Source organism: Mirounga leonina, unplaced genomic scaffold (genome assembly GCF_011800145.1).
Source record: "Mirounga leonina isolate KUSES-001 unplaced genomic scaffold, KU_Mleo_1.0 Mir_168, whole genome shotgun sequence".
Lineage (NCBI taxonomy): Eukaryota > Metazoa > Chordata > Mammalia > Carnivora > Phocidae > Mirounga > Mirounga leonina.
In genome coordinates, this window is record NW_023270426.1 from 32,106,427 (window position 1) to 32,130,505 (window position 24,079).

The 24,079-nt window shown below is 39.4% G+C and overlaps 1 protein-coding gene across 1 annotated transcript in view; it reads right to left on the minus strand.

Moving 5' to 3' along the window:
- Window positions 1–24,079, minus strand: part of ANKRD55 (ankyrin repeat domain 55) — a 267,455-nt gene that overhangs the window by 66,024 nt on the left and 177,352 nt on the right. The window contains exon 6 of the mRNA XM_035014447.1: window positions 23,958–24,048. Within this exon, the coding sequence (XP_034870338.1) occupies window positions 23,958–24,015 (58 nt within the window). The 5' untranslated portion in view covers window positions 24,016–24,048. The remainder of the gene's footprint in view (window positions 1–23,957; window positions 24,049–24,079) is intronic.

The following is a 24,079-nucleotide window of genomic DNA, read 5'->3' on the forward strand; positions in this document are numbered from 1 at the left end:
ATGATAGCAGCAGCCTTCAGATATTTGAAGATCTTTTTTTTTAATTAAAAAATTGTGGTGAAATATATATAACACAAAATTTATCATTTCAACCCTTTTTAAATGTATAGTTCAGGGGCATTATATACATTTGTAGTGTACACTCAACATTCACATTGTTGAGCAACCATCACCATCAATCATTTTCAGAACTCTTTTCATCTTCCAGAACTCAAACTCTGTATCCATTAAATAGTAACTCTCCATTAATCCCTCCTACAGCCCCTGGAAACCACCATGCCACTTTCAGTCTCTATGAATTTGATTACTCTAAGGAATCATTTAAGTGGAATTAACAGTGTTCGTGCTTTTGCAACTGGCTTATTTTACTCAGCATAATGTCCTAAGGTTCATCCACGTTGTAGCATGTGTCACAATTTCCTTCTTTTCCAAGGTTGAATAATATTCTATTGTATGTTTAGACCACATGTGGTTTATCTGTTCATCCATCGATAGATACTTGGGCTGTTTCCACCTTTTGGCAATTTTGAATAATGCTATCACAAACATCACCTCTTTGAGACCTTGCTTTCAATTCTTTTGGGTATAAACTTAAAAGTGGAATTGCTGGATCATGTGGTAATTCTATTTTTAATTTTTTAAGAACCACCAAAGTGTTTCCCACAGTGGCTGCACCATTTTATATTCCTGCCAACAGCACACAAGGGTTCCAATATTCCCATGTCCTTACAGACAATTGGTATTTCCTGTTATTGTTTTATGTGTTTGTTTGTTTTAATAATAGGGAGTTAATAGGTGTGAAGTGATATCTCATGGTATTGATTTGCATGGCCCAGTGATTAGGCATGTTGAGTATCTTTTCATGTATTTATTGGCTATTTGTATATCTTCTTTGGAGAAATGTCTCCTTAAGTCTTTTATCCATTTTTAATCAGGTTGTTTAATTTCTGGTATTAAGTTATAGAAATTCTTTATATACTCTGGATATTAACCCCTTATCAGATATATGATTTACATATATTTTCTCCCATTCTGTGGGTTGCCTTTTCATTCTGCTGATCATGTCCTTTGATGCACAAAACCTTTTAACTTTGATGTAGCTCAATTTGCCTATTTTTTCTTTTGTTGTCTGCCCTTTTGTCATCATATCCAAGAAATCATTGTCAAATTTAATGTCACAAAGCTTTTCTCCTATGTTTTCTTCTAGGAGTTTATAGTTTTAGGTCTTATGTTTAGATCCTTGATTCATCTTGAGTTAATTATTATATATGGTGTTAAGGTAAGGGTCTGATTTTTATTCTTTTGTACATGGCTATCAATTGTTCCAGCACTATTCTTTCCCATTGGATGGTCATAACACCCTTGTTGAAAATCAGTTGACTTAAATGCATGGGATTATTTCTAGACTCACAGTTCTGTTCCATGGATCTATATATCTATCTTTATGCCAGTACTATAGAGTTTTGATTACCGCAGGTTTGTAGTATATTTTGAAATCTGTAAGTGTTGAGAACTCCAACTTTGTTTTTCTTTTGTACGATTGTTTTGGCTATTTGGGGCTCCTTGAGATTCCATATGGATTTTAGGATGGATTTTTCTATTTCACAAAAACAAAAATTTTTTTGACAGAAGGTTACAAAACCATTTATATGCAGAAGATCTATGTAAACAATACATAAATTTTTCCTTCTTTCTTCTTTCCTTATCCATTTTTTTATCTAGTATCATTGGAATTTATATAGAGATTACATTGAATCTGTAGATCTCTTTGGGTAGCACTGACATCTCAATATTATCTTTTAATCCATGAAACAAGGATGTCTTCCCATTTATCAGTGTCTTCTTTAATTTCTTTCAGCAATATTTTGTAGTTTTCAGTGTGTAAGTCTTTAGCCTCCTTGGCTAAATTTATTCCTAAATATTTTTTTTTGATGCTGTTGTAAATAGAATTGTTTTTCAAAGAACCTTTTAAACAAATAATTTGATGGTTTAATTGTTTTGTGGAACTCCAGCAATTAGAAATAGCACTGAGTGAGAGTGACAGAGAAAAGGGTATTTTAAGTGTTAAAGCAATGTAAAAATATTCCGGGTCACTTAAGAGGTAGTGAGTTTCCTGACATTGAAGATGGCCAATCTTGGGTAGATGGCCACTAAGGAAGTGTATTATGGGAGGAATTCACACAGCACGAGGCATAGCATAAAGGGACAGGAAGATGTGAGAGGCAGAACAGAATTTACTTCCTTCTAGAGTTCCTTCTAGCCCTGAACTATCATACTAAACAACGGAGCCATTAAGAAATAGGAAACGAAGGGGTTTCCACAGAGCATGTGTAGAAACAGCCAATTTAAGTTGAAGTCAATGCAAATAATTAGGTATAAACTTAAGACTATACAAAGAATTTCTGTGGAAATGAGAAAGTGTGATGAAGAAATTACATGTACAAAGAGAAGGATGAATGATGGTCTTTAAAGAATCTAAAACAGAAGCAAGAAAAATTTTTTCTACCAAAGGTCATGAAACCATTTATATGCAGAAGATCTATATCTAAATAAACAAACAATACATGAATTCTTCTTTCTCTCCTTCCTTCTTTTCTTATCTATCTCTGTATATATCTATCATCTATCTATTTTTCTATCTAGTATTATCTAACTATCATCTGGAGCATGTTTTCAATGGCTCTAGCCTCTCTAATTGTGTGAAAGTAAAACAGATAGACTTATGTATGGGTGCATAAAGAGAAATTCCAGAATTCACACAGAGGGGGAGAGGCTAAAAGTAGATAAAATGGAAAAGAGACAAAGAAGTAGGAAGAAAGAAGCATGTGAGTAGATGTAAATTATGTTTTCTAAAATGTTATCTGTGTATATGTATAAATATGAAATATGTAAGACTGGAAGAACATGCATCAAAAAGTCAACAGAGATCATCTCTTAGATGTTCTTTAGAGCTTTCTATACTATATTTTCCAAATTTTCTATAATGAGTTTGTATTTCTAAAAATCATCAAAGTAAACCAAGTTTTTTTCTTAAATGCTGAGGAAAGTGTCTTATAAGCTTTACATTAATGTGCTACTACTAAAAGGGTAAACAGAGCCTAGTGTGTCTGTAACTGAGAAAACAAGTCCTGGATATTTGACAAAATTCTGAAAAAGAAAAAAAAATATGTGTATTTTTCTAATTCTGACCTTTGTAAATTCCCTAGGTTAAACAAACAGGTACATATATTAAGTTTTTAAGTTTTACCTAAAAATTGGAAGGATAGACATTCTTGCAACCATCTATTTCCCTCATTTTTCATGGTTAAAAACCCTAAAAGGTTTCTGCACGTGCCATAAATTATCCACCTAATTCCAAGTGCCTAGCTCTTTAATAGTGGGATTTCAGACATATGACAGGCTTCTAGAAATGTTTGGGATTCTAGAGGACCTGCCTCAGAATTTCTCAGATTTTATACAAATGTAGGTCTCTTTTCTAGAAGCTTCACAGAGTAATTCTGCCCTTGAGTTATTATTGCGGAGCTGCTTGGGAAAGCCATTGCCTGCATCAATTACTGGCCTATTGTGTTGAAATCTACCCAGAGGTTGGCTTGACACTTGTTCTGCTTAAGCTGTGACCATTTTGTGGAAGAGTCAGATCAATGTAAGGATAGACTGGGTATTGCAGTTTCAAGAGTCCAGACGAGAATGGTCTTGAGAGGCTTTCGTTAGTTCATTCTATTCTGAGGATCCTTGGGTGGCTGAACCCACCCTAGAATCACCATGAAGTCCGGGGCAAGTTCATTTTGGCTAACAACAGGGGATTTTGTAGCTCTTCCTTAGACTGTTTGTTACGGTGGAATTGATTGCCTGTGAAGAGCTGAAGTTTAATGATTCATCCATTTACCTGACATCTACCCTAGGCTAGTGAAATTGTGGACAATATTGCAGAGTCTCTGTCTTTAAGAAAGACATGTCCTAGTGGGAAGACAGTGTGTAAATGACAACTGAGATACACCAGGGATATGGCAGGACAGAGGAAAAATCACTTAAATGAATAGTTCCCTGGGCATCCCTCTCTCCTCCTGCAGGATTATCCTGGGTGTTCCAGGGACAGTAGAGAAAGTCCATTTCAGGGGTTGTGTAGAATGACCTATATAGGGTGGGGAGGCCTTTCCACTTTTAGAGAGGATGCCAAGCCTACACTGTACCCTGATGGCTCCATGTGACAACATTGCCACCCACTGGTGATGAAGAGTCCGTGTGGGCCTTGACCTGGTCCCTGAACCAGGATGGTACCAGTTCTGCTGGAGAGAATTAAAAGCTGGTCTGGAAGTCTCTGGCAGTGCAGAAACAAGTTAAGATCATTGATACAGCTGGCTGGCATTGAAACAAAAGTAGTTTCATATGACTCATCATATATATCATGTGACACATTGCATATATACTTGGAGGCACCGTAGAAAAATACTAAGAGCACAGACCCAAACTCCAGAGTTTGAATCTTGGCATTGCCACTTACCTGCAACCTGTGTGACTTTAGGGGAGTTGCTTATCTTCTCTATTCCTATTCTTCACTTGTCAAATGGGATAAGAATAGTAACTACCTTCTAGGGCTGTTCTGAGAGCTAAATGAGTTAATCCATGCAAGGTGCTTCGGGCAATGCCTGCACAGAGTAAGTATTCAATCCATGCCAATTATTATGAATATTACTTCTTTGACATAGATAGGGCTCTCTGTCTTCTATGTCCTCAATGAGACCCTTTGCATTGCTGAGCAGGCTACAGAGATCTTGTGAGCTGAAACATTTTGCTATTTCTCCTGTTTTCTCCTCCAGTCCCTCAGGGTATATTGGCTGAGGCTTTAAGAGTTTTTTTTATAAAGTGCCAGTCATATGTGAGGAGGACAAAGAGTCTCTTTCTAACATTTTAAAGAGAAAAATAGCTCTAAGCGTTCTGCATATACCAGCTGAACAAGTTGAGAACAAGTACTCAAAGGAACTTTCATGCCCTGGGGTGGAAAAGGGGATTTCATTCTCTGGGGCGGAAGTCTTGCAACAACATTATCTCAAGGGTAAATATCCGGCCACAATCAGACCTTTCTTAATAACTGGATTTGTGATGCGACACATGTTGTGTTTCTTTGAATCTCAGCATCACTGTGTCCCTCGGGGTGCTTCTTCTGACCTGTGAATGCCATTCCACAGTTGGCATCTCTACTGGAGCTGGGGTGGTGGTGGGGTAGGTGTGGGGGCGCTGGGAAATGGAATTTGCTATTTTAAGAAGCATATCTGTGTTGAACTTCAGTAATGATGCCTCTCTAGAATGTATTTTCATAGAATGAACTTCATTTTAATAATACCAATTCTTAAAAAGTGAGATCTCAATCTTCAATGCATAGGGCGTTGAGGATATGTACAATGAATGGATTGATTGAGTGATTTAGCATACATGTTCAATGGGTTTTCTCATCCATTGGAGTCTTGTGGAAATCTCCTTGATGTTAAAATATTGTGTCGATGAGTTCTTTGGCAATTAGGCAGGTATAAATTTTTTTTTTTTAAGATTTTATTTATTTGATAGAGAGAGACACAGTGAGAAAAGGAACACAAGCAGGGGGAGTGGGAGAGGGAGAAGCAGGCTTCCCGCTGAGCAGGGAGCCCAATGCGGGGCTCGATCCCAGGACTCCGGGGTCATGACCTGAGCCGAAGGCAGTCGCTTAACGACTGAGCCACCCAGGCGCCCCAGGCAGGTATAAATTTTAAATGAATTTTGTGAAGGACTGTACTAGCCTAGTTGGTCTTTGGAAATTGCAAAGTAAGCCAAGTGCTGTCATTTCAACCACCCTTCCTCCAATCTCCCTAACTCTCTTCTGGATCAAATATATCACTCCAACTACCTCTTTCACATCCCAGAAATGACAGGTTTCCACATCAAGTATTTGCCATTTTAACTGGGGACTCTGGAAGGTGAGGAACAGGTGAGGAGGCAGAGTTTGTTAGCTAGGAGAAGACATGACAACTATTTTCAAATACTGGAAAAACTGGAAGAGGGTTTAGACTTGTTTTCTGTAGATGCACAGGGAGAACTAGTCCTAATGGGCAGCAATTGAACTAATTAAGACTTTGAATGACCAGAGCTATTCAGAACTAGAAGAGATTATCTTGTGAGCTAGTGTGCTTCTCATTACTGCCCATGTTTAAGTGGGTTCTGACCAAACATAGCTTGGAATGCTGTTAATTAGATACCTGTGTTGAGTAGAAGGCTGACCTCTAAGGTTCCTTTCATGACTGGTGTTCTATGTGTCTTTCTCACATCTGCGGAGAAGCAAGTAACAAATAACCTATTATTGAAGAATAATGACTATTGGGCTGGAAGGGATTTGGAGAAGGAGGTCTTCCTTGGGTCCTCTAAAAGGCTTCCTCTGAGTAGCCCTCTACTGTGGCCACTTACAAAAATGTTCCTAGTGCCTTGATCCACTGAAAACAGTTTAAAAAAACAAACGTAGTATGAATGGCTGGGCCATTGTCAAAGAGGGAACAAGTCTATCACCCTGCAGTCCCTTAGCTTTGCATTGCTCCTGAAGCCCTGTTGCAGACACTTTCTGCTAGCTGGCCTTCCATGGATGTTCTTGTTGTCTTGACTCTGCTTTCTCCCTCTTTATCAGTAATCCATTCCCGGATTGGACATTGATCTCTTACTTTCCTTTACTTACTTTTCTTGCTTACTTATTTCTCTAAAATTGCTCTGACCCCGAAAATGTCCATATTTGCTCTCTGTCCACAGTCACAGATTGACAGTAAGTTCCTGAATAGCTGTCTCATGTGTTTCTAAAGATGCCTGAAGAAATTGAAATGGAACTGTGGCAGACTTCCTGCCATGGTTTCATTGCCTTTTTTTTTTTTTTTGGTAACTATTTTTATTTTTATTTAAATTCAAGTAGCCAACATATAGTACATACTTAGTTTCAGATGTAGTGTTCAATAATTTATCAGTTGCGTATAACACCCAGTGCTCATCCCATCACATGCCCTCCTTAATGCCCATCACCAAATTACCCTATCCACATACCCACCGCCCCTCCAGAAACCGCCAGTTTGTTTCCTATAGTTAAGAGTCATGGTTCTTCTCCCCATTCGGTTTTTCCTTCCTTACCCTATGATCCTCTGCACTGTTTCTTATATTCCACATATAAGTGAAACCATATGATAACTGCTTTATAAAAGGCAAAGAATAAAACCAAACCTAATGAATAATCACTCTTTATATGATTGCACTAGAATTTTGGCAGTATGGCTTTGTCTTTATTACAGGAAAAAAAATCTCTAACATTAGATAGTAGAAGCTAGAGTAGTGTTGGATATATTGTAGATAATTGATAAATATGTTTATTGACTTAATTGGCATATTCTTTTCCAATTGACAAATCGACAAGAGTAGATAAATGAAGTCTCATTTTTCATAATTTTTAGGAAGAGAATTAGGAAAAGTGGTGGATGAAGGTGTCTTCTGCTCCTTTAAACAATTTTATAAGGCTTATCACTAGGATTTTAAGTAGAGTTGAAGTAAATGAACAGCTTCCATCAACTGTCATATATTATGGATATAGGGTTAAAGTAAGGCTGGTTTAAACCATATTTATCAGAACTTTGAGCATGTAATATTGTGGGGTCTAAAAGAGTGACAACAGAAATTACTTCTCAGTAACTAAGAGATTTGACTTCTCAGTTAAATCTGAATCTCATAAAGAATCCTCAGCACAGGAGCATATTAGCCAAGTGTGTTACTGTGAACCACTTTGGGTTCAGCTATCTATTTTGTAAACTGAAAGGGTGATTACATCCCTGGATCTCAACACTGGCTATACATTAGAATCACCTTGGGAGCTTAAAAACAAAAACAAGGGGTGCCTGGGTGGCTCAGTTGGTTAAGTGTCTGCCTTTGGCTCAGGTTATGATCCCAGGGTCCTGGGATCAAGACCTGCATCAGGCTCCCTGCTCAGCAGGAAGCCTGCTTCTCCCTCTCCCTCTGCTTGCGGCTCCCCCTGCTTGTGCTCTCTGTCAAATAAATAAATAAAATAAAACAAAAACATATATATAATGGAATATTACTCAGCCATCAGAAAGGATGAATACCCAACTTTTGCATCAACATGGATGGGACTGGAGGAGATTATGCTAAGTGAAATAAGTCAAGCAGAGAAAGTCAATTATCATATTGTTTCACTTATTTGTGGAACATAAGGAGTAGAATGGAGGACATTAGGAGAAGGAAGGGAAAAATGAAGGGGGGGAATCGGAGGGAGAGATGAACCATGAGAGACTATGGACACCGAGAAACAAACTGAGGGTTTTAGAGGGGAGGGGGTGGGGGGATGGGTTAGCCCGGTGATGGGTATTAAGGAGAGCATGTACTGCATGGAGCACTGGGTGTTATACGAAAACAATGAATCGTGGATCACTACATCAAAAACTAATGATGTATTTTATGGTGACTAACATAACATAAAAAAAAAAAAAACCCAAAAAACAACTGATGCCCAAATACTATCCCCAGATATTTTGATTCATTTGATCTGTCATTTTATGTTATTTAATTTATAATACTTTCTTGCTTTATAAAAATTACAAAAATACAGATAAAAAGAACATATACCCTTAAAGATAATCACTGTTAAGATGTTGACCTGTTGTATGTACTTGACTTATGTGGCACCACGGGCTTCCTGCCCACCTATGTTCTTCCTGGAGCCTCTGTTCCTCTACCTGCCTGTGTAAAGTAATTAGAGAGTATGGAGAAATACTAGCAGAAGCTGAAACCTGGAAGCCTGAGGATCTGGTTGCTTCAGAATGAGCAGTTGTGGGGTGCCTGGGTGGCTCAGATGGTTGGGCGTCTGCCTTCGGCTCAGGTCATGATCCCGGAGTCCTGGGATCGAGTCCCACATCGGGCTCCCCGCTGTGCGGGAAGTCTGCTTCTCCCTCTGCCTCTCTCTCTCTCTCTCTCTCTCATGAATAAGTAAATAAAATCTTTAAAAAAAAAAAAAAAAGAATGAGCAGTTGTGAACCTCTGCCCTTTCCATCTTACTCTTCAAAATCTGAACTGTCTCCTGCCCTCCCTTCCGGACTCAAAATGGCCATGACTGAAAATGAGTGGTAACCCAACTCACAAGCTGTATAAATGAGAAGGCAAGTTCCTGAGGAGCAAGCAAAGGGGATAAAAAATCCAAAAAGCTGCGAGGCCAGGCGACAAAAAAAGTTCTGGAAAGTGCTACAGCACCCTGAGGCGCTGAGCCTCAGGGATAGGGACAGTGGCTTCATGCCTGTGGCGGCTGGTGGGGAAGGACTAGCTGACCAAGCTAGCAATGCAAATCTTAAAAGAGCTCACACTGTGATCTTTACATGGCTTGGAATACAATGATAGAACCTGAAAAAAAAAATGACTAAAATTTTCTAAGATCCAGCGAGAGTTTGGCTAATAGTAAGGGCATTTTGTTGCTTATTTATTAAGTGAATCTCTGTATGTCCCCCACCCCAAAATCCCCTTCCATAATAAGGGACCAAGTCAAGGGTGATATTAAGAGGATCCAACAACTGGTTTATCAGAACCTCCATCAGAACGGAGGCAGGCCTAATAGCTGGGGTGGGATCTATAACTTGTTAGCTGCTAAATTGTGCATAATGTGTATGTGTTCCTGGGGAATGATTGGTACAGGAAGATGGGTGGTCTCTATTGATCTGAGGGTATAGAGATATTTTTTTTTCTATTTTTTTTTTATTCTTATGTTAATCCCCATACATTACATCATTAGTTTTAGATGAAGTGTTCCATGATTCATTGTTTGTGCATAACACCCAGTGCTCCATGCAGAATGTGCCCTCTTTAATACCCATCACCAGGCTAACCCATCCTCCCACCCCCCTCCCCTCTAGAACCCTGTGTTTTTCAGAGTCCATCGTCTCTCATGGTTCGTCTACCCCTCCGATTTCCCCCGCTTCATTCTTCCCCTCCCGCTACCTTCTTCTTCTTTTTTTTTTCTTAACATATATTGCATTATTTGTTTCAGAGGTACAGATCTGAGATTCACAGTCTTGCACAATTCACAGAGCTTACCAGAGCACATACCCTCCCCAATGTCTATCACCCAGTCACCCCATCCCTCCCACCCCACCCCCCACTCCAACAACACTCAGTTTGTTTCCTGCGATTAAGAATTCCTCATATCAGTGAGATCATATGATACATGGGGTATAGAGATATTTTAAGATTGTAACAATCAGTGACTAATAGTTCTGAGCCATAGTGCTGGAATTATACATACCTATTTATTTTTTACAAAAATAAGATCATGCTGTACATATAATTTTTATTTTTGCCCCTTTTCACTTAATGTTTGATCATAAATGTCTTCCCATGTCACAAGGTAAGATTTTAAAATGTTATTTATAAAATGTGGCATAAAATCCCATTGACTGAATTTAACACAATTGATTTGATCATTTTCTTATTATAGGACATTTAAATGTTTTCTCTTTTTTCTGGAGAATCATAAGTTTTTTGGCCATTCCAAATAATGCGATAATATTCTTGCATATATATCTTTTCTCACATCTTTGACTATTTCCTGTGGACATATTCCTAGAAGTGAACATGGGAGTCAATGCATTTGACTCTTTGTCAAATTGGCCTCCAGAAAAGTTAAACCAATATACCCTCCCCAAAGCAGGGCTTGAGAGCACATACTTCATCTTTCTTAATGATGCTATATATTATTTTTTTAAATTAACATTGGTGTGAAAGAAGAAAAATAGTCTATAATTTTCAATGGTCATTTATTTTTCCTGAGAGAAAAGTTTTTCCAACTGTTTATGGCCATTTTATGAATTATTTATTGGTGTCCTTACATCTTATTATTTCCAGGCATTTATCTTTATCTAATTGATTTGAAATACCTTTTTATATAGTAAGGACACCAGTTTTTCACCTGTCATCTATGCTGCAGTTATTTTCCCTGTTTGCTACTTAAGTTTCAGGTGTTTTGTTGGTTTTTGAAAAACACATCTTCAATATTTATGGATATTGCATTTACAAAATTTATTGCATTGCTTTTATGACTAGAGAGGTAAGAATTTGTGGGACCTTAGACTTACTTATATGTTAATATTTAACTATAATTAATGTGGAATTTCTAAACTATATTTTTGTATGCTAAAATTTTTTCCCAAATAGCCAATTATTGGATAATTTTCCCTTTTCTTGCTAATTTGTAATGGCAACCTTATCATATACTAAATCACTATTAACTCCCTACAGGAGGCTCTTCCTACCTCCTGTTCATCGAAACTGTGGCTTGGCAAGCAGAAGCCCAGACCTGCCCTCTCTGCCATGGTGCACACATGAACTTGGGGATATAGCCAAAGTGCACCTCAGGCACATTCCATAGAGTCTTGTGGCCAGTCCACAGTCAAGGTTCTGAGCTTTTTTGTCTTTCCAGCAGACTTGAATTCTAGAATTTTTGGTAGCATATTTGAAGCAATTAAAAACTTAGAACAACCCCAGAGTTAGCAAAAACTATGATACAGCCACTTCTACAGGACAGTAATGTCTCCCAGTCACTATGATAGCATCCACTCTTACTGCACCCTTCATGTCTCTGTCACTGTCTGAAGAACAGTCATAATGATGGTTAACAGTTACATCATGCTTATTATGCACCAGGCACTGTACTAAACCCTTTCTGTAAATCAGCTCATTTAATTTTCACCTTATGAAGTAGGTACTACAAATTATCCCCATTTTACAGATGGGGAAACTGAGGCATAGGACAGGAATGTGACTTACTCAAAGTCACACAGGTAGTAACTGGTGAAACTCAGAAAAGGCTGCAGGCTGTCAGGCCTCAGATTCTACCCTCTGACCTATGTGTACTATTGTATACAACTGCCTTTTCACTCAGGAGGCAAAGCTCTCACATAGTCCAGTGAACTTGTGACCTTTCTTTGGAGCTGGATGGTCATTCTACATTCCATTCTCTCTAACAGAGCCTGTGCCCGCATCTACCCTCCGCTGCACAAGCTGCGTGGCTCAGCATTCTGCCTGACAGACATCACTGTCCTGGACTTTAAACTCATTTGTAGCAAAAATAAAATTCACATATCAACTGAAAATTGGAAATGTATCTATGAAGAGTTGGTTGTACACCAGAGAGAGAATTAAAGCTGGTGGTAATAGCATAAAGATTCTAAAGTGAGGTTGACTGAATTCTTTTAGTTTGTTAAGATAAATATCAAATGACCAAGGAACAAAGAATTCTCAAACTGAAGCACAGAAAAAGGGAAATTTGGCTAATTTCTTTTCTTATTTTTAAAGAATTTCTTTTTAAATAACAAACTGAGGGTTTTAGAGGGGTGGGGGGTGGGGGGTGGGGGGCATGAGTTAGCCCAGTGATGGGTATTAAGGAGCGCATATATTGCATGGAGCACTGGATGTCATTTGAAAACAATGAATCACGGAACACTACATCAAAAACTAATGATGTACTGTATGGTGACTAACATAACATAATAAAACTAAATTAAATTACAAAAAAAAAAAATAATAATCTCTATACCCAACATGGGGCTTGAACTCACAACCCCAAGATCAAGAGTTGGATGCTCTACTAACTGAGCCGGCCAGGCACCCCCTCAAATTTATTTTCTAAGGCCAGCAAAACTGGTAACACACACACACACACACACACAAAGGCACCTACAGAAGAATTCAATTTGTGAGCATAGAATTCTAAGTTTTAAATTAAATTCTACCAGATAAAATTCAGTTGGATATTGAAAGAATAATACACCATGATCAAATAGTTAATCATTTATAAAGATGTTTCTGTTGAGGAAGCAGAAGGCTTGCTGAAGACAAAGCATAAGCTGACACCCTGCAACCTTCCCCACCCCACTCCTGGGTGGGACATGTGTGACGTCTCCTAGGGATCTCCCAACTATCTTAATGTTAATACCTTGCAAGAGGGGAAAACAACCTTAACTTGACAATGGCAAGGGCCTCCAGTATCTTGTAGGTATCTTGTAGGTCGGTCCTCTTTATCATATGAAAGTTCTTTTGAAACCTCCCTTTTCCTTACTTCCCCCAACTCCCACGTACATAATCACCACTCCTCAGGACCCTGGTGCCGCAGCTCTTTCTGCCCTCCCTCGGGTCCTGTCCCTGTGCTTTAATTAAAACCACCATTTTGCACCAAAGATGTCTCAAGAATTCTTTCTTGGTCCAGCTCCAGACCTCACCCCACTGAACTTCACCTATATTCCAAAACCACAACATTTTGATTTCTTGATATCTATTAATAAAATATATCACACCACTAGAACAAAGGGGAAATACATGAAAATGTGAGTAAGGATCTAAAAAAATGCTTAACAGCTGAAAGCTTACATTCTAAGTATGGTTAAGTGCATTTATTTCTAATCAATTCCAAACATCATATTTAATAGTAAAACAATAGAGAAGAAAGAAGACAATCTAATGATCACAAAGGGAGAGGAAAATTATCATAGTTTTAATAATAGCTAACTGTCCTAACAGTATCATTTGAATTAAGCTATTTATTTGCCTCAACAATTTTATGAAGTAGGTAGTATCTTTATCCCAATTTATAGATGAGGATATTGAAGCATGGAGAAGTTTAATAATTTCCCCATAGTTGGCAGAACAGGATTTGAAAACAGTCCATTAGGTTTCATCCTATGCACAAGGACGGCACAAGAGAACTAATGACAAAACTATTAGAAGTAATGAGATTTGATTAAGTTAGCAGATTTTAAAATAAATATAAAATATAAAACTAGATAGTTCTCTGTAATAAATAATATAAGCAGGAAATAACTCATTACAATGAAAATATAAAATGTCCAGGAATAAATATTTAAAATCTAACTGAGGAAAACTACAGAATTTTGTTGAGCAATATAACAGAAGAGCTGAATTCATGGAGATATATGCCATATTCCCAGAAAGGGCAAACTAAATAGGATAATAAATTTTAATTATTATACAGATTCATTTGTAAGTTTAATGTCATTTCAATAAAAGTTTCTTTTTTTTTTTTTAAGATTTTATTTATTTATTTGAGAGAGAGGATGAGAGGAGAGAGAGAGCACATGAGAGGGGGGAGGGTCAGAGGGAGAAGCAGACTCCCTGCCGAGCAGGGAGCCCGATGTGGGACTCGACCCCAGGACTCCAGGATCATGACCTGAGCCGAAGGCAGTCACTTAACCAACTGAGCCACCCAGGCGTCCCTCAATAAAAGTTTCAATAGTTTTCTGGGGGGTCGGGTTCAGGAAAATGACACTACTTTTAATTTGTAAAAACAAATGGATAACTTTATGCTTTAAAGAAGAAAAAAGATTATATTTAACGATTTGCTTATCTACACAGAATCTCTCTAGAAGTATACATAGGAAACTGCTTATATTGTTTTGCTTCCAGGGAGGGGAACTGGATGATTAGAGAGTTTGGCAGGGTGGGAGATTCTTCATTGGATATTGTTTTACACCTTGAACATGTATTAATGTGTATCTTCCAAAAGCAAAAATAAATAAACAAAAAAAAAGGAAACAAAAAATGAATAAGAATATCCAATGAAATTGGGGGAAAAAAGAGTACTGAGGGAGTTTTCCTCTATCAAATCGTAAAACATGATAAAACTATTAAATTTTAAAAAATGAGATTCTGCCTCAAAACCAGATAGATTCCCAGAACCATGTAGAGAGCCCAGAAACCTGCCTGGCACCAGCATGGCCAGTGAAAGCTAACAGGTAGACTGGCTTTTGGGCAAAAGGAAGAGTTTTATCTGGAAGGACAGAACACCAGTAACAGAGGACAGGCAAAGTAGAATTAGTCCAAGTTGTGTGAGCTTTCCTGGAGAATTCATTTCCTTCTGATGTGGTTTTCCTGCCCAGGAAAATTCTGCCCCTTCCAATTTCCACAAAAAACAGTGGTGCTATGCCATGTATTCATTACTAAGGAGGAGCCAGCTTAAAGGGTAAGATGTTCTCTTGACCTGGGAAGACCAGTTGTCCATGTGACCTTATGTGAGTCATTTATAAGAATCACTGGCACTCACAGAGTGATTACTCTGGGCCATGCCTAGTTCCAACTGCTTTGTATGTATTCATTAAAGTTTTAGAACAATCCTTGTTATAACCATCTTTACAACAATCCTATAACCACCGCTGGCACTCACTGAATGATTACTACGAGCCAGGAATGGTTGCAGGGGCTTTGTATGTATTCATTAATTCAATCTAGATAAGCAATCCAAGTAGCTTCATCTTAGTTTACAAGGTAGGAAAGTGAGCTGTAGAGATGTTAAGCAGCTGGGTCACACAGTAAGTCGTGGCACTGGCCTTGACCTGTTCAGTTTGGCTCCAGGGGCCATTACAGCATTACATGGTATCCCCATCAATACCTCTATGTTTCAGTCTTCACATATAAAAAGTGAGGGAGTTGGATTACAGACTGAGGTTCCTTCCAGTTCCAAAATACGACTGTTCTAAGTCAAAACACTTCCAGGATCCATCCTGAAATTGATTTCTGCTCTGACTACCTGAAACCAGATGCCTGTGAGCCCATCCTGACGCCTCTCTATATTTACTGGTCATGCTGAGTCAGCCAAGTTGTAGCCAAAACTCTAGAACACCATTTTTTAATAGCACTAAGTAATCAGAAGGATAAAAGTGTCAATTCAGATGAATTTCAGGTGTACCTGTCACAGTTCTTAAAAAGAAGTTTAAAAAAACAAAACAAAACAGCAGACTGTGTTCTGATTTATTATGGTGAGTTAAAGAACAAAGAAATGGTCTCAAGGTTATTCACAATCAAACCACAGGATATCGATGTCCAAATAATTCTTTTTTTCTTTCTATCTAATGCTGTTTATGTGTGACCTTGTTTTCAGGGCTGGGCTCCCTGAACTGTCTTTTGGAGAAACATCAACAGGTTGCTGCAGAGAACAAATGTGCTGAGTAGGAATATGATGAAGAACCTGGCTTCTGAAGCTTCTGTGATGGAACCCAAGCCTTGACCTTGCAAATACCCAGCTTCTATCACATCAGCTCCACAGGTCACATTTCTGTGTCACCCCAATCTTTTAGCTGTGGACTCCTCTCCCAAGATGCTGGTGCCCTTCTCTGCTCCCAAGGCAGCCTGCCATGGAGACTGAATCCATCGCTACCCTGGAAAAGTTCAGGCTGTCACAATGAGCAGTACCCACTGAGAGCTCATTGCAACTGGACGTTCATTGTGGGTTAGCCACTTCAGGGCTGTCAGCTCCCACCAGTCCCACTTGAGGTGCCACTACCTTTCTTTTCCTTCTTGCGCTAAGAGTCACAAAGTGGTGGATGGGGTGGGCTATCAGAGACCACAAAGTCTAACTTTGTGGTAAAGGGGAGTGTGAGTAGGGCTTGGGTTTCAGAAGCTGGAGTTAAAATGGCAGCTTTGCCCTTGGCCTATGTGGTGCTGGCCAAGTCGTGTAACCTCAGACAACCAAAGATGGGACGTATCTCATAGACTGTGTTGAGGTTCAAGCGACGTAACAGGAGGAAAGAGTTTAGCACAGCACCTAGCACATGGGAGCTGCTTAATTAACCAGTTATTGCTCTTCTTCTGATTAATGATGCTGATTGATATTCTTGGCCTGATCTCCTTTATCTCCCATTGGAAGCTATTTCCCAGCCCCAGCAGGGAGGGTGAGTTACTATGAGTCCATCTTGGTGGCTGAGAAGCTGAGGACAGGCTGGGCTCACAGACTGAAGAACAGAGCCATTTACTAGCTATATAACATTCATATGGCTAGAATACAACACTTTTTATGCTGAAATCCTTTTTGTATTGCTTGACTATTTTGAAGAAGGTCGTATTAATTTTATAATAGGAAAAAATCCCAGTATATTAAGAAAAAAACCCATTGTAAGAACTGGTTGATATGTAGTAGTGCAAGACCTGTCACTTCAAATTACCATTTAAAAAGATTTAAATGATATTGTGATAACCTGAGATGGAGACATCACCCTGTGGTACTTTGGCTGGGAATGCATCATCTAAAACTAGTCATGAGGGAGCATCAGACAAACCCAGAAAGAGGAACTCAGTATTAAAAAAGAGAGAGAGAGACTGTAATTTCAAAATGTCAATGTCATAAAAGACAAAGGAAGAGTACAGAAATGTTCCAGAAGAAAGGAAACACAAGACACATGACAACTAAATGTAATACCTAATCCTAGACTGGATCAAGTACTGGAGGAAATGCTATGAAAGATGTTACTGGCTCACTAGACAAAATCGGAATGCAGACAGATTATAGTATACACACACATATGCATATATATACATAGAGGGAGGCGGAGAGAGGCAGAGACAGGGAGATGTGGGACAGGGAGAGACAGAGAAGAAAGCCAACAATAAAGCAAATGGGGCAAAATGTTAACGTTAGGTGAATCTGTGTAAAAGACACAAGTGTTCTTTATACTATTTTTACAACATTTCCTTAAGTTTGAAATTATTTTCAAACAAAAAGTTAAAAAAGAATTAGAATGCTATTAAATATTGTACATGTATATTTTAAAATTCTGAGGAACATTTAGAAATAGAAATATTTCCTGTGTAAAAGGACAGTCTTCCCTTTTCCTCCTCCCCAACAGACCCAATAAAACAAAATCATGGATGAGTCAGTGACATTTATAAGTTTTACAAAGAGAAAACAAACTAGGGGCTCCTGGGTGGCTCAGTCATCAAGCGTCTGCCTTCAGCTCAGGTCATAATCCCAGGGTCCTGGGATGGAGCCCCGCATCTGGCTCCCTGCGCAGCAGGAAGCCTGCTTCTCCCTCTCCCACTCCCCCTGCTTGTGTTCCCTCTCTCGCTGTGTCTCTCTCTGTCAAATAAATAAATAAAATCTTAAAAAAAAAAAAAAAAAGAAAAGAAACCAAGGCCCTTATTAAGCACACAACTCTATTAGTTGAAAGCTAATAAGTATTAGGTAAAACCACCATGATTTTAAGAGATAAATCAGAAAAGCTGAGATGTAGATCATTCTTCAACAAGTGGATTCTCAGAATCAGCCAACACTGCTCTGACTGATAGACAGGCTTCCTGATAGAAGTGCTAAGCATGACTCCTGGTTGGATGTGGTCTTTCTGCAAGATGGTATCTGTACACATCTTCTACACCAGTCTTGCATGCACGTGCGTCTAGAACCTCACCTTCTCACCTTGTCTCATATTTGGGGATAGGTGAGATGTTTGTTTCATACATGTTTGGTAATAATAATAGCTACATGTGTAGAATTTTTTTTTTTTCAGATTCCGTTAAAATATCCTTGCATCCAAATGGTTGCATTAAAGAGAAAATACATGAATATCAATTTACTCAACACAGTTAATAATTGTTAAAGAAATGTGGAGTTAATGAATAGAGATGGCAGGAAAAGCTCAGTGTGGTGGCCTAGCTGACTTCTGAAAAAGGGGCTGAATAGCAGATCTGCCTTCTGAAATTGGTCTGGCTATGTTGTGGGACATAACATCAGGGTTGACACAGACCTAAGGGACCTGGTGTATCTCCATTCCCTCGGGCTACCACTCCTGGATCCTCCTTGGGATGCATCCTACAGCAGGAGGCCTCATTCCCCAGGACAGTAGGGCTGTCCTCTGGAGAAGAATAGTGACAATGATACCACTCTCCTAATCCCCAACCTGCTGAATCACTTGCATTTTCATGGCTCTCTAAGGCTGTGAATGGTAATTGTTTGGATAAGATTCGTCAAGGGCTTCCCTCCAGCTAGGCTCACAAGAGGAGCCAGGAGTGGACTGGTTTGTCACAACCTTTCCCAGGAGTTGGTTGATGGGAAGGAGTTTTCCTGTGCCAAAGAGACAGCAAGGAAGCAAGTAAGGGCAGGCTTCCAGCAAACCTGTTTGACTAAACTTGGTCTTGAGTGGGCAATAACACTGGAAGAAGAATTCTCTCATCTCTCATTTTCCCTCTGCTCCTCTTCCTTCACCAAAAGAGAAGGCTAATCATTTCCCAGAGGCCACAGATTATTCTGCTTCTAAACCTGTGGATTGATGATTTACCAGCTAATCTTCCTTTATCTGGACCATCAGTCTGAAAATTAATCACAGCATTCTCCTCAGTGTTCTTGGGTTTTAGTCTAGGCACCCACTCAAGGTTTTTGAACCTAAAATCATCATGTGAGCCCAAATCATTCCCTCTCTGTCTTGTCTCCTTTGCCTGGCTTTTCTCTGTTCTCTACCCAAACCTTTTTGAAAATTTGCTTACTCTTCCTTTGGAGGCATCTGGATGTCACACAGAATTTTCACTTTTGCTTTTTCAGCAAAGTGCAAATCTGTACACTCTAAATTCTTTTTGTTTATCATTCCCATTTTGGATGAAAAGTTGGAAATTAAAACCATCACATCTGTGTGTGGGAGCTTTAAAAATCCACAACACAATGGAAGAACAGCTTGATTGTGAAAATACTGCTTCATTAATTTGAATTTTCATTAATCTCTACTTCTTCATTAAAATGTATGGCCGATGAAGGAAGAGTACTGTCTAGATCAGACATGGGTTTTGAAGTCAAGCAGATTTATGCTTGAATCTCAGTGTTGCCATTTTATCTGTCGTAACCTTGGGTCAGTCATAACCTTTTAAAATTTCCTCATTGGTAAAGGGGGGGAATAATAGTGGGGCAGATACGAGGGTTAAATGAGCTAGTCCACGCCCATGTGGCACACAGCCTGGCTCTGCTAAGCGCTCAATAAACATTTGTTCTTTTCAAATGTAATCTATGTAAAGTACCTGCAGAGTCTGCACCAAATAGATGCCCTTTCCATCTTCCCTCCCAAATGCCAAATTTCCCTCTAGTTTCAGTAAGAATGGATTTGTACAAAAACCCCAGTCACGATACTTTCTGACAAGGGACTTGAGATTTGATATCTTTTCATGCCACGTAGCAAGCTGAATGGTGGCCCTGAAGATAGGTTCATGCCCTAATCTCTGGAACCTGTTCATTTTACTGTATATGGCAAAAGGGTGGATATCACCTTATATGTCAAAAGATGTGATCAAGTTAAGGCTGTTGAGAGTAGAAGTTTATCCTGGATTATATGGGTGGCCCTCAGTGTAATCCATGCACTGGTACTATGAGAGAGATCGAGTTCTAAGCCAGATGCTCACAAGAGAGACACACGCAGAGGACAAGGCCATGTGAAGACGGGGCACAGGCTGGAGTGGAGGCCACAAGCAGCCAGAAGCTGGAAAAAGCAAGGAAGGATTCTTCCCTGGAGAGTGCAGAAGGAGCAAGCCGAAGTTTTGATTTCATACTTCTGGCCTCCAGAACTGTGAGACAATGCCTTTCTGTTGTTTTAAGCCACCCAACCTCTGGTGCTTTGTCAGGCAGCCCTAGGACCCTACTGCAGTGGTTGAATCTGCACCAGAGGGCCTTGCCCTCCTCGTATTGTCTCAGCACCTCTACCAGTGAAAAGCCTGTGGGGTGGGCCCCAACCCCCTCAGGTGCCCACAAACACACTGCTCATCAAACACGTTACCTCCCAGGCCCTGGGTGGGGCCGGGTGTAGGCAAGACCCTTGGGAAGCTTGTCCAGCTCCCATTCTCTCTCTGAGGCCTCAGGTTCCTCCTTCAGGCATCGCAGACCTTTTCCTTCCACAATTAGGGACAAAGCTTAAAAATGCAAATCTCTTCAGTTATATAACATCTCTACTGCAGTAGGAACCTTTGTGTTCTGTAGTAAATGATTTTACTACAGGTCCTTTCCTGCATGTGGGCTTTGAGAGGGAAGACAGCCAGGAAGAGCACGTGGGACCAGAAGCGATGTTGCTATGGTGAAAGCAAAAAGCACAAAGCAGGAGTGGAGAGCTCTGAAGACCCAGGCTTCCTGTGCCACAATTTCACAAAGCAAGCCAGAAACCCGGCTCTCATTCCTTTGGCCAGTCAGAGAACCATATCTTTAAGCCTCCCAGCAGCCCTGCCCCTGCACATTTTTCAGACCCAGAGATCAGTCTGCCCAGGTGCATGCAAATGGGAAGAAAACTGAGACAGAACATGGGCAACTGCCATCCGTCCCTACGCCCCTAGCATAAGGATGCCTTGTTACCTCTACCAAAGAGAAATAGAGAAAAATGCCATTGGAGGGATTCAGACTTAGCACATCCACATCATTTGAGCCCTGAAGGTCATTCTGTGTCATATTTTTCGAGTGCTAACCATTCTCTGGGAACCCATAAACCAGAGCAGCCTGAGCCCTACCACCACCCCATAGTAGCTATTGGGGCCAGAGACCACCCATGAAGAGAAATTTCTCATTGTTCTATTGTCTGGATAGTGAACACCTGGGGCTCAGTCCCCTCTATTACTCATTAGCTGGGGGTCTTAGTACAAACAGGGCCCACCTTTTAACCTCTCTGTGCTTTACTCTTTCCATTGGAGATGTTAGGGGGATGGGTTGGATCAGTGGTTCTCAATCTTTGTGGTACATGAGATCTTCCTGGGGAGCTTTTGTTAGGCCACACCCCACACCAATTAAACTGGAGATCTAGGCATCAGCATTTTCAAAACCTGTCCACGTGATTCTCATGTGTGGCTAAGTTTGAGAACCTGTGGATTACATGACTTCTAAGATCCTTCCAGATAGCATGTCATTCCTCAACATCTGCATCTACCAGAATTTTGATTTTCTAAATATTCAGAATTCATGGAGAGCCCTCAAATAAAGCCCACATTCAACTTATAGAGAGAAAGTCACTTTGCCATGGTTTGCCCAACAACACAATATTGGTATTTAAAATCTATATAATGGTCTAAACCATTATGGCCTTTCATGCTTTTAAGAGGGTGGAAGGGTTAATGTGATAACAGAACTATTCAGGTATCATTTAATTTATTATTCTAGGGGACTGCTCTGAATGGTACCCTGGAGTTCTGAAAAAATATTAAAGTTTTCTAGTCAACTAGTATTAACCAAACTCTCATTTGTTCTGAGGACTGCTAAATTCAAGCTGGAGATAGAGAAGTGAAGAGCCTTTCACGTTTGAGGAACTCACGGTCCAAGGTAGTAATAATTATAATAGCAACAATAATAACAAAAGCAACCACAATTTTAAGGTACTTATGGCACATTAGGCAATGGGACTGGTGCTTTTTACAAATTATTTTATATTCTCACAACAACCTTGCTAGGCCAGCATTATTTCCTCCATTTTATTGCTGAGGAAAATAAGGCCCAGAGAGGTTAGGTAACTTGCAAAGGTCACACAGTTAAGAAGTTGATCTGCCATCCCAGCTTATGCTATTTCCACCATACCGCAGCATCTCTAGAAAGAAAGGATTGAGAACTAGAGATAGAGTTGTCAGGGAGAAGGTTAACTTCGATGAGGGAGAGTCAGGACTGGGGTGGAGGAAATGCTGTGAATTGCTCACATGAAAGGTGCTATAAGAAAATAAATATTACAAATTAATATGTTAACTAGTTATGTTTTAGGCTCAGTCCTGTAAGGAGACACAACCCTAGAACATGAGGAATTCTTTATGAAGGGCCAGCTCTTCGCAGTCAGTTCCAGCTTCCTTAAATTAGTCTTACAAAATAAGCCCACTATGCTCCTCTTTGGATTGCATAGCTCAGCAATGTCATTTTTTAGCCAGTATTAGGTCTTTGGATTTAGCCATATTTTCACTTTTCCTGATTGTCTTCAGTGATATAAGACGTACGCAAGGGAGAGGATAGTTGTGGGCACGGCCATGATAGTCACTTTCTCTATGGTGTTCATCATCCAACGCAGTGTGAACCAGCACATTCTGAAGGTGCACACACACACACACACAATTCAAAATGAGGTAAGGAGTGGAGATCAATCTGTGTGTGTGTCTAAATGTAAAGCTAATATTTGAGAAAGCACTGAACTAAAATAATTCACCCATGAAACCAGATGTAGCTTGAAGAATAGTAAACACAGTATGGCCTAAAGCAGGAAAAGGGAAAAAGAAAGAAGCAATGAATTTTCTTAATGAGGCTTTCACAAATCACCATTTTCATGTTGTACCCCAAACAAGGAAATGATCAAAGAACTTGAGGATCCTGAAGAATACTCACAGGTAACAGAAAGTGGTTTAGATAACAGATTATTTTTTAAAATATTCTAAAAAAATATCTATGACATTTACAGAGTGGAAATTTCCTGTGCATAGAAAAGGTGCATCATTGCACAAAGGTATTATGTATACACACATGTAAACACTTCATATGCAAAATGTATATGGCTGAATACATGGTTTTTATGAGGATGGGTTGATTCCACAGCAATCTTTTCATGTGGAAAATGACCTCCACTCTGCAAATTATGAGTAAGAAAGATATATCCCGTCATTACAAATAATAACATAGTAATAAGTCATACCACAACCCCGGATGAGATAATATATCAACTACAGCGTAAATCTAGGTTAACATCTATTCCTAAAAGGGAATCAAGAAGTATTTATGAAACTGGAGCAATGAGATACTGGGTTAATAGACTGAAAAGAGATACGTGATTTATTCTTTTCATATTACTTCCTATAACATTTTTTGAGAAGATTTGAAAAAAATCAAATGAGAATAAAGATGATCGTATCTGAAGTAGCTGGTGTGCTCGAAACCCAATTTTTAAAATTTGTAGATCAGAATATTTTAACAAGACAAACAGACCAGAAGCTTATTTTTCCCTTCCAAATGCTTATCAAATAAGAAGCGAACATTTAGAACAGGTTTTCTATCTGAAATCCTCTTTTCTCTCTCTCTCTCTCTCTTCTCTCTCTCACCCTCTCTCTCACACACACACACTACTCTCTTTCCTCTTAGAATTGCAAAATCTCAACTACTGAACTAAAGATGCGAAGAACCAAAGGATGTATGAAAACAGCGTTTTTACCTTTTTGCTGATCAAACACAGATGGAGTGCTGAAATCCATGGTTGCCTGTCTCATCATTCACCATCAGAATGGCAAAAAGCATCCAGGTTTCTAGACAGGAAAAAAACACCACCTCACATGT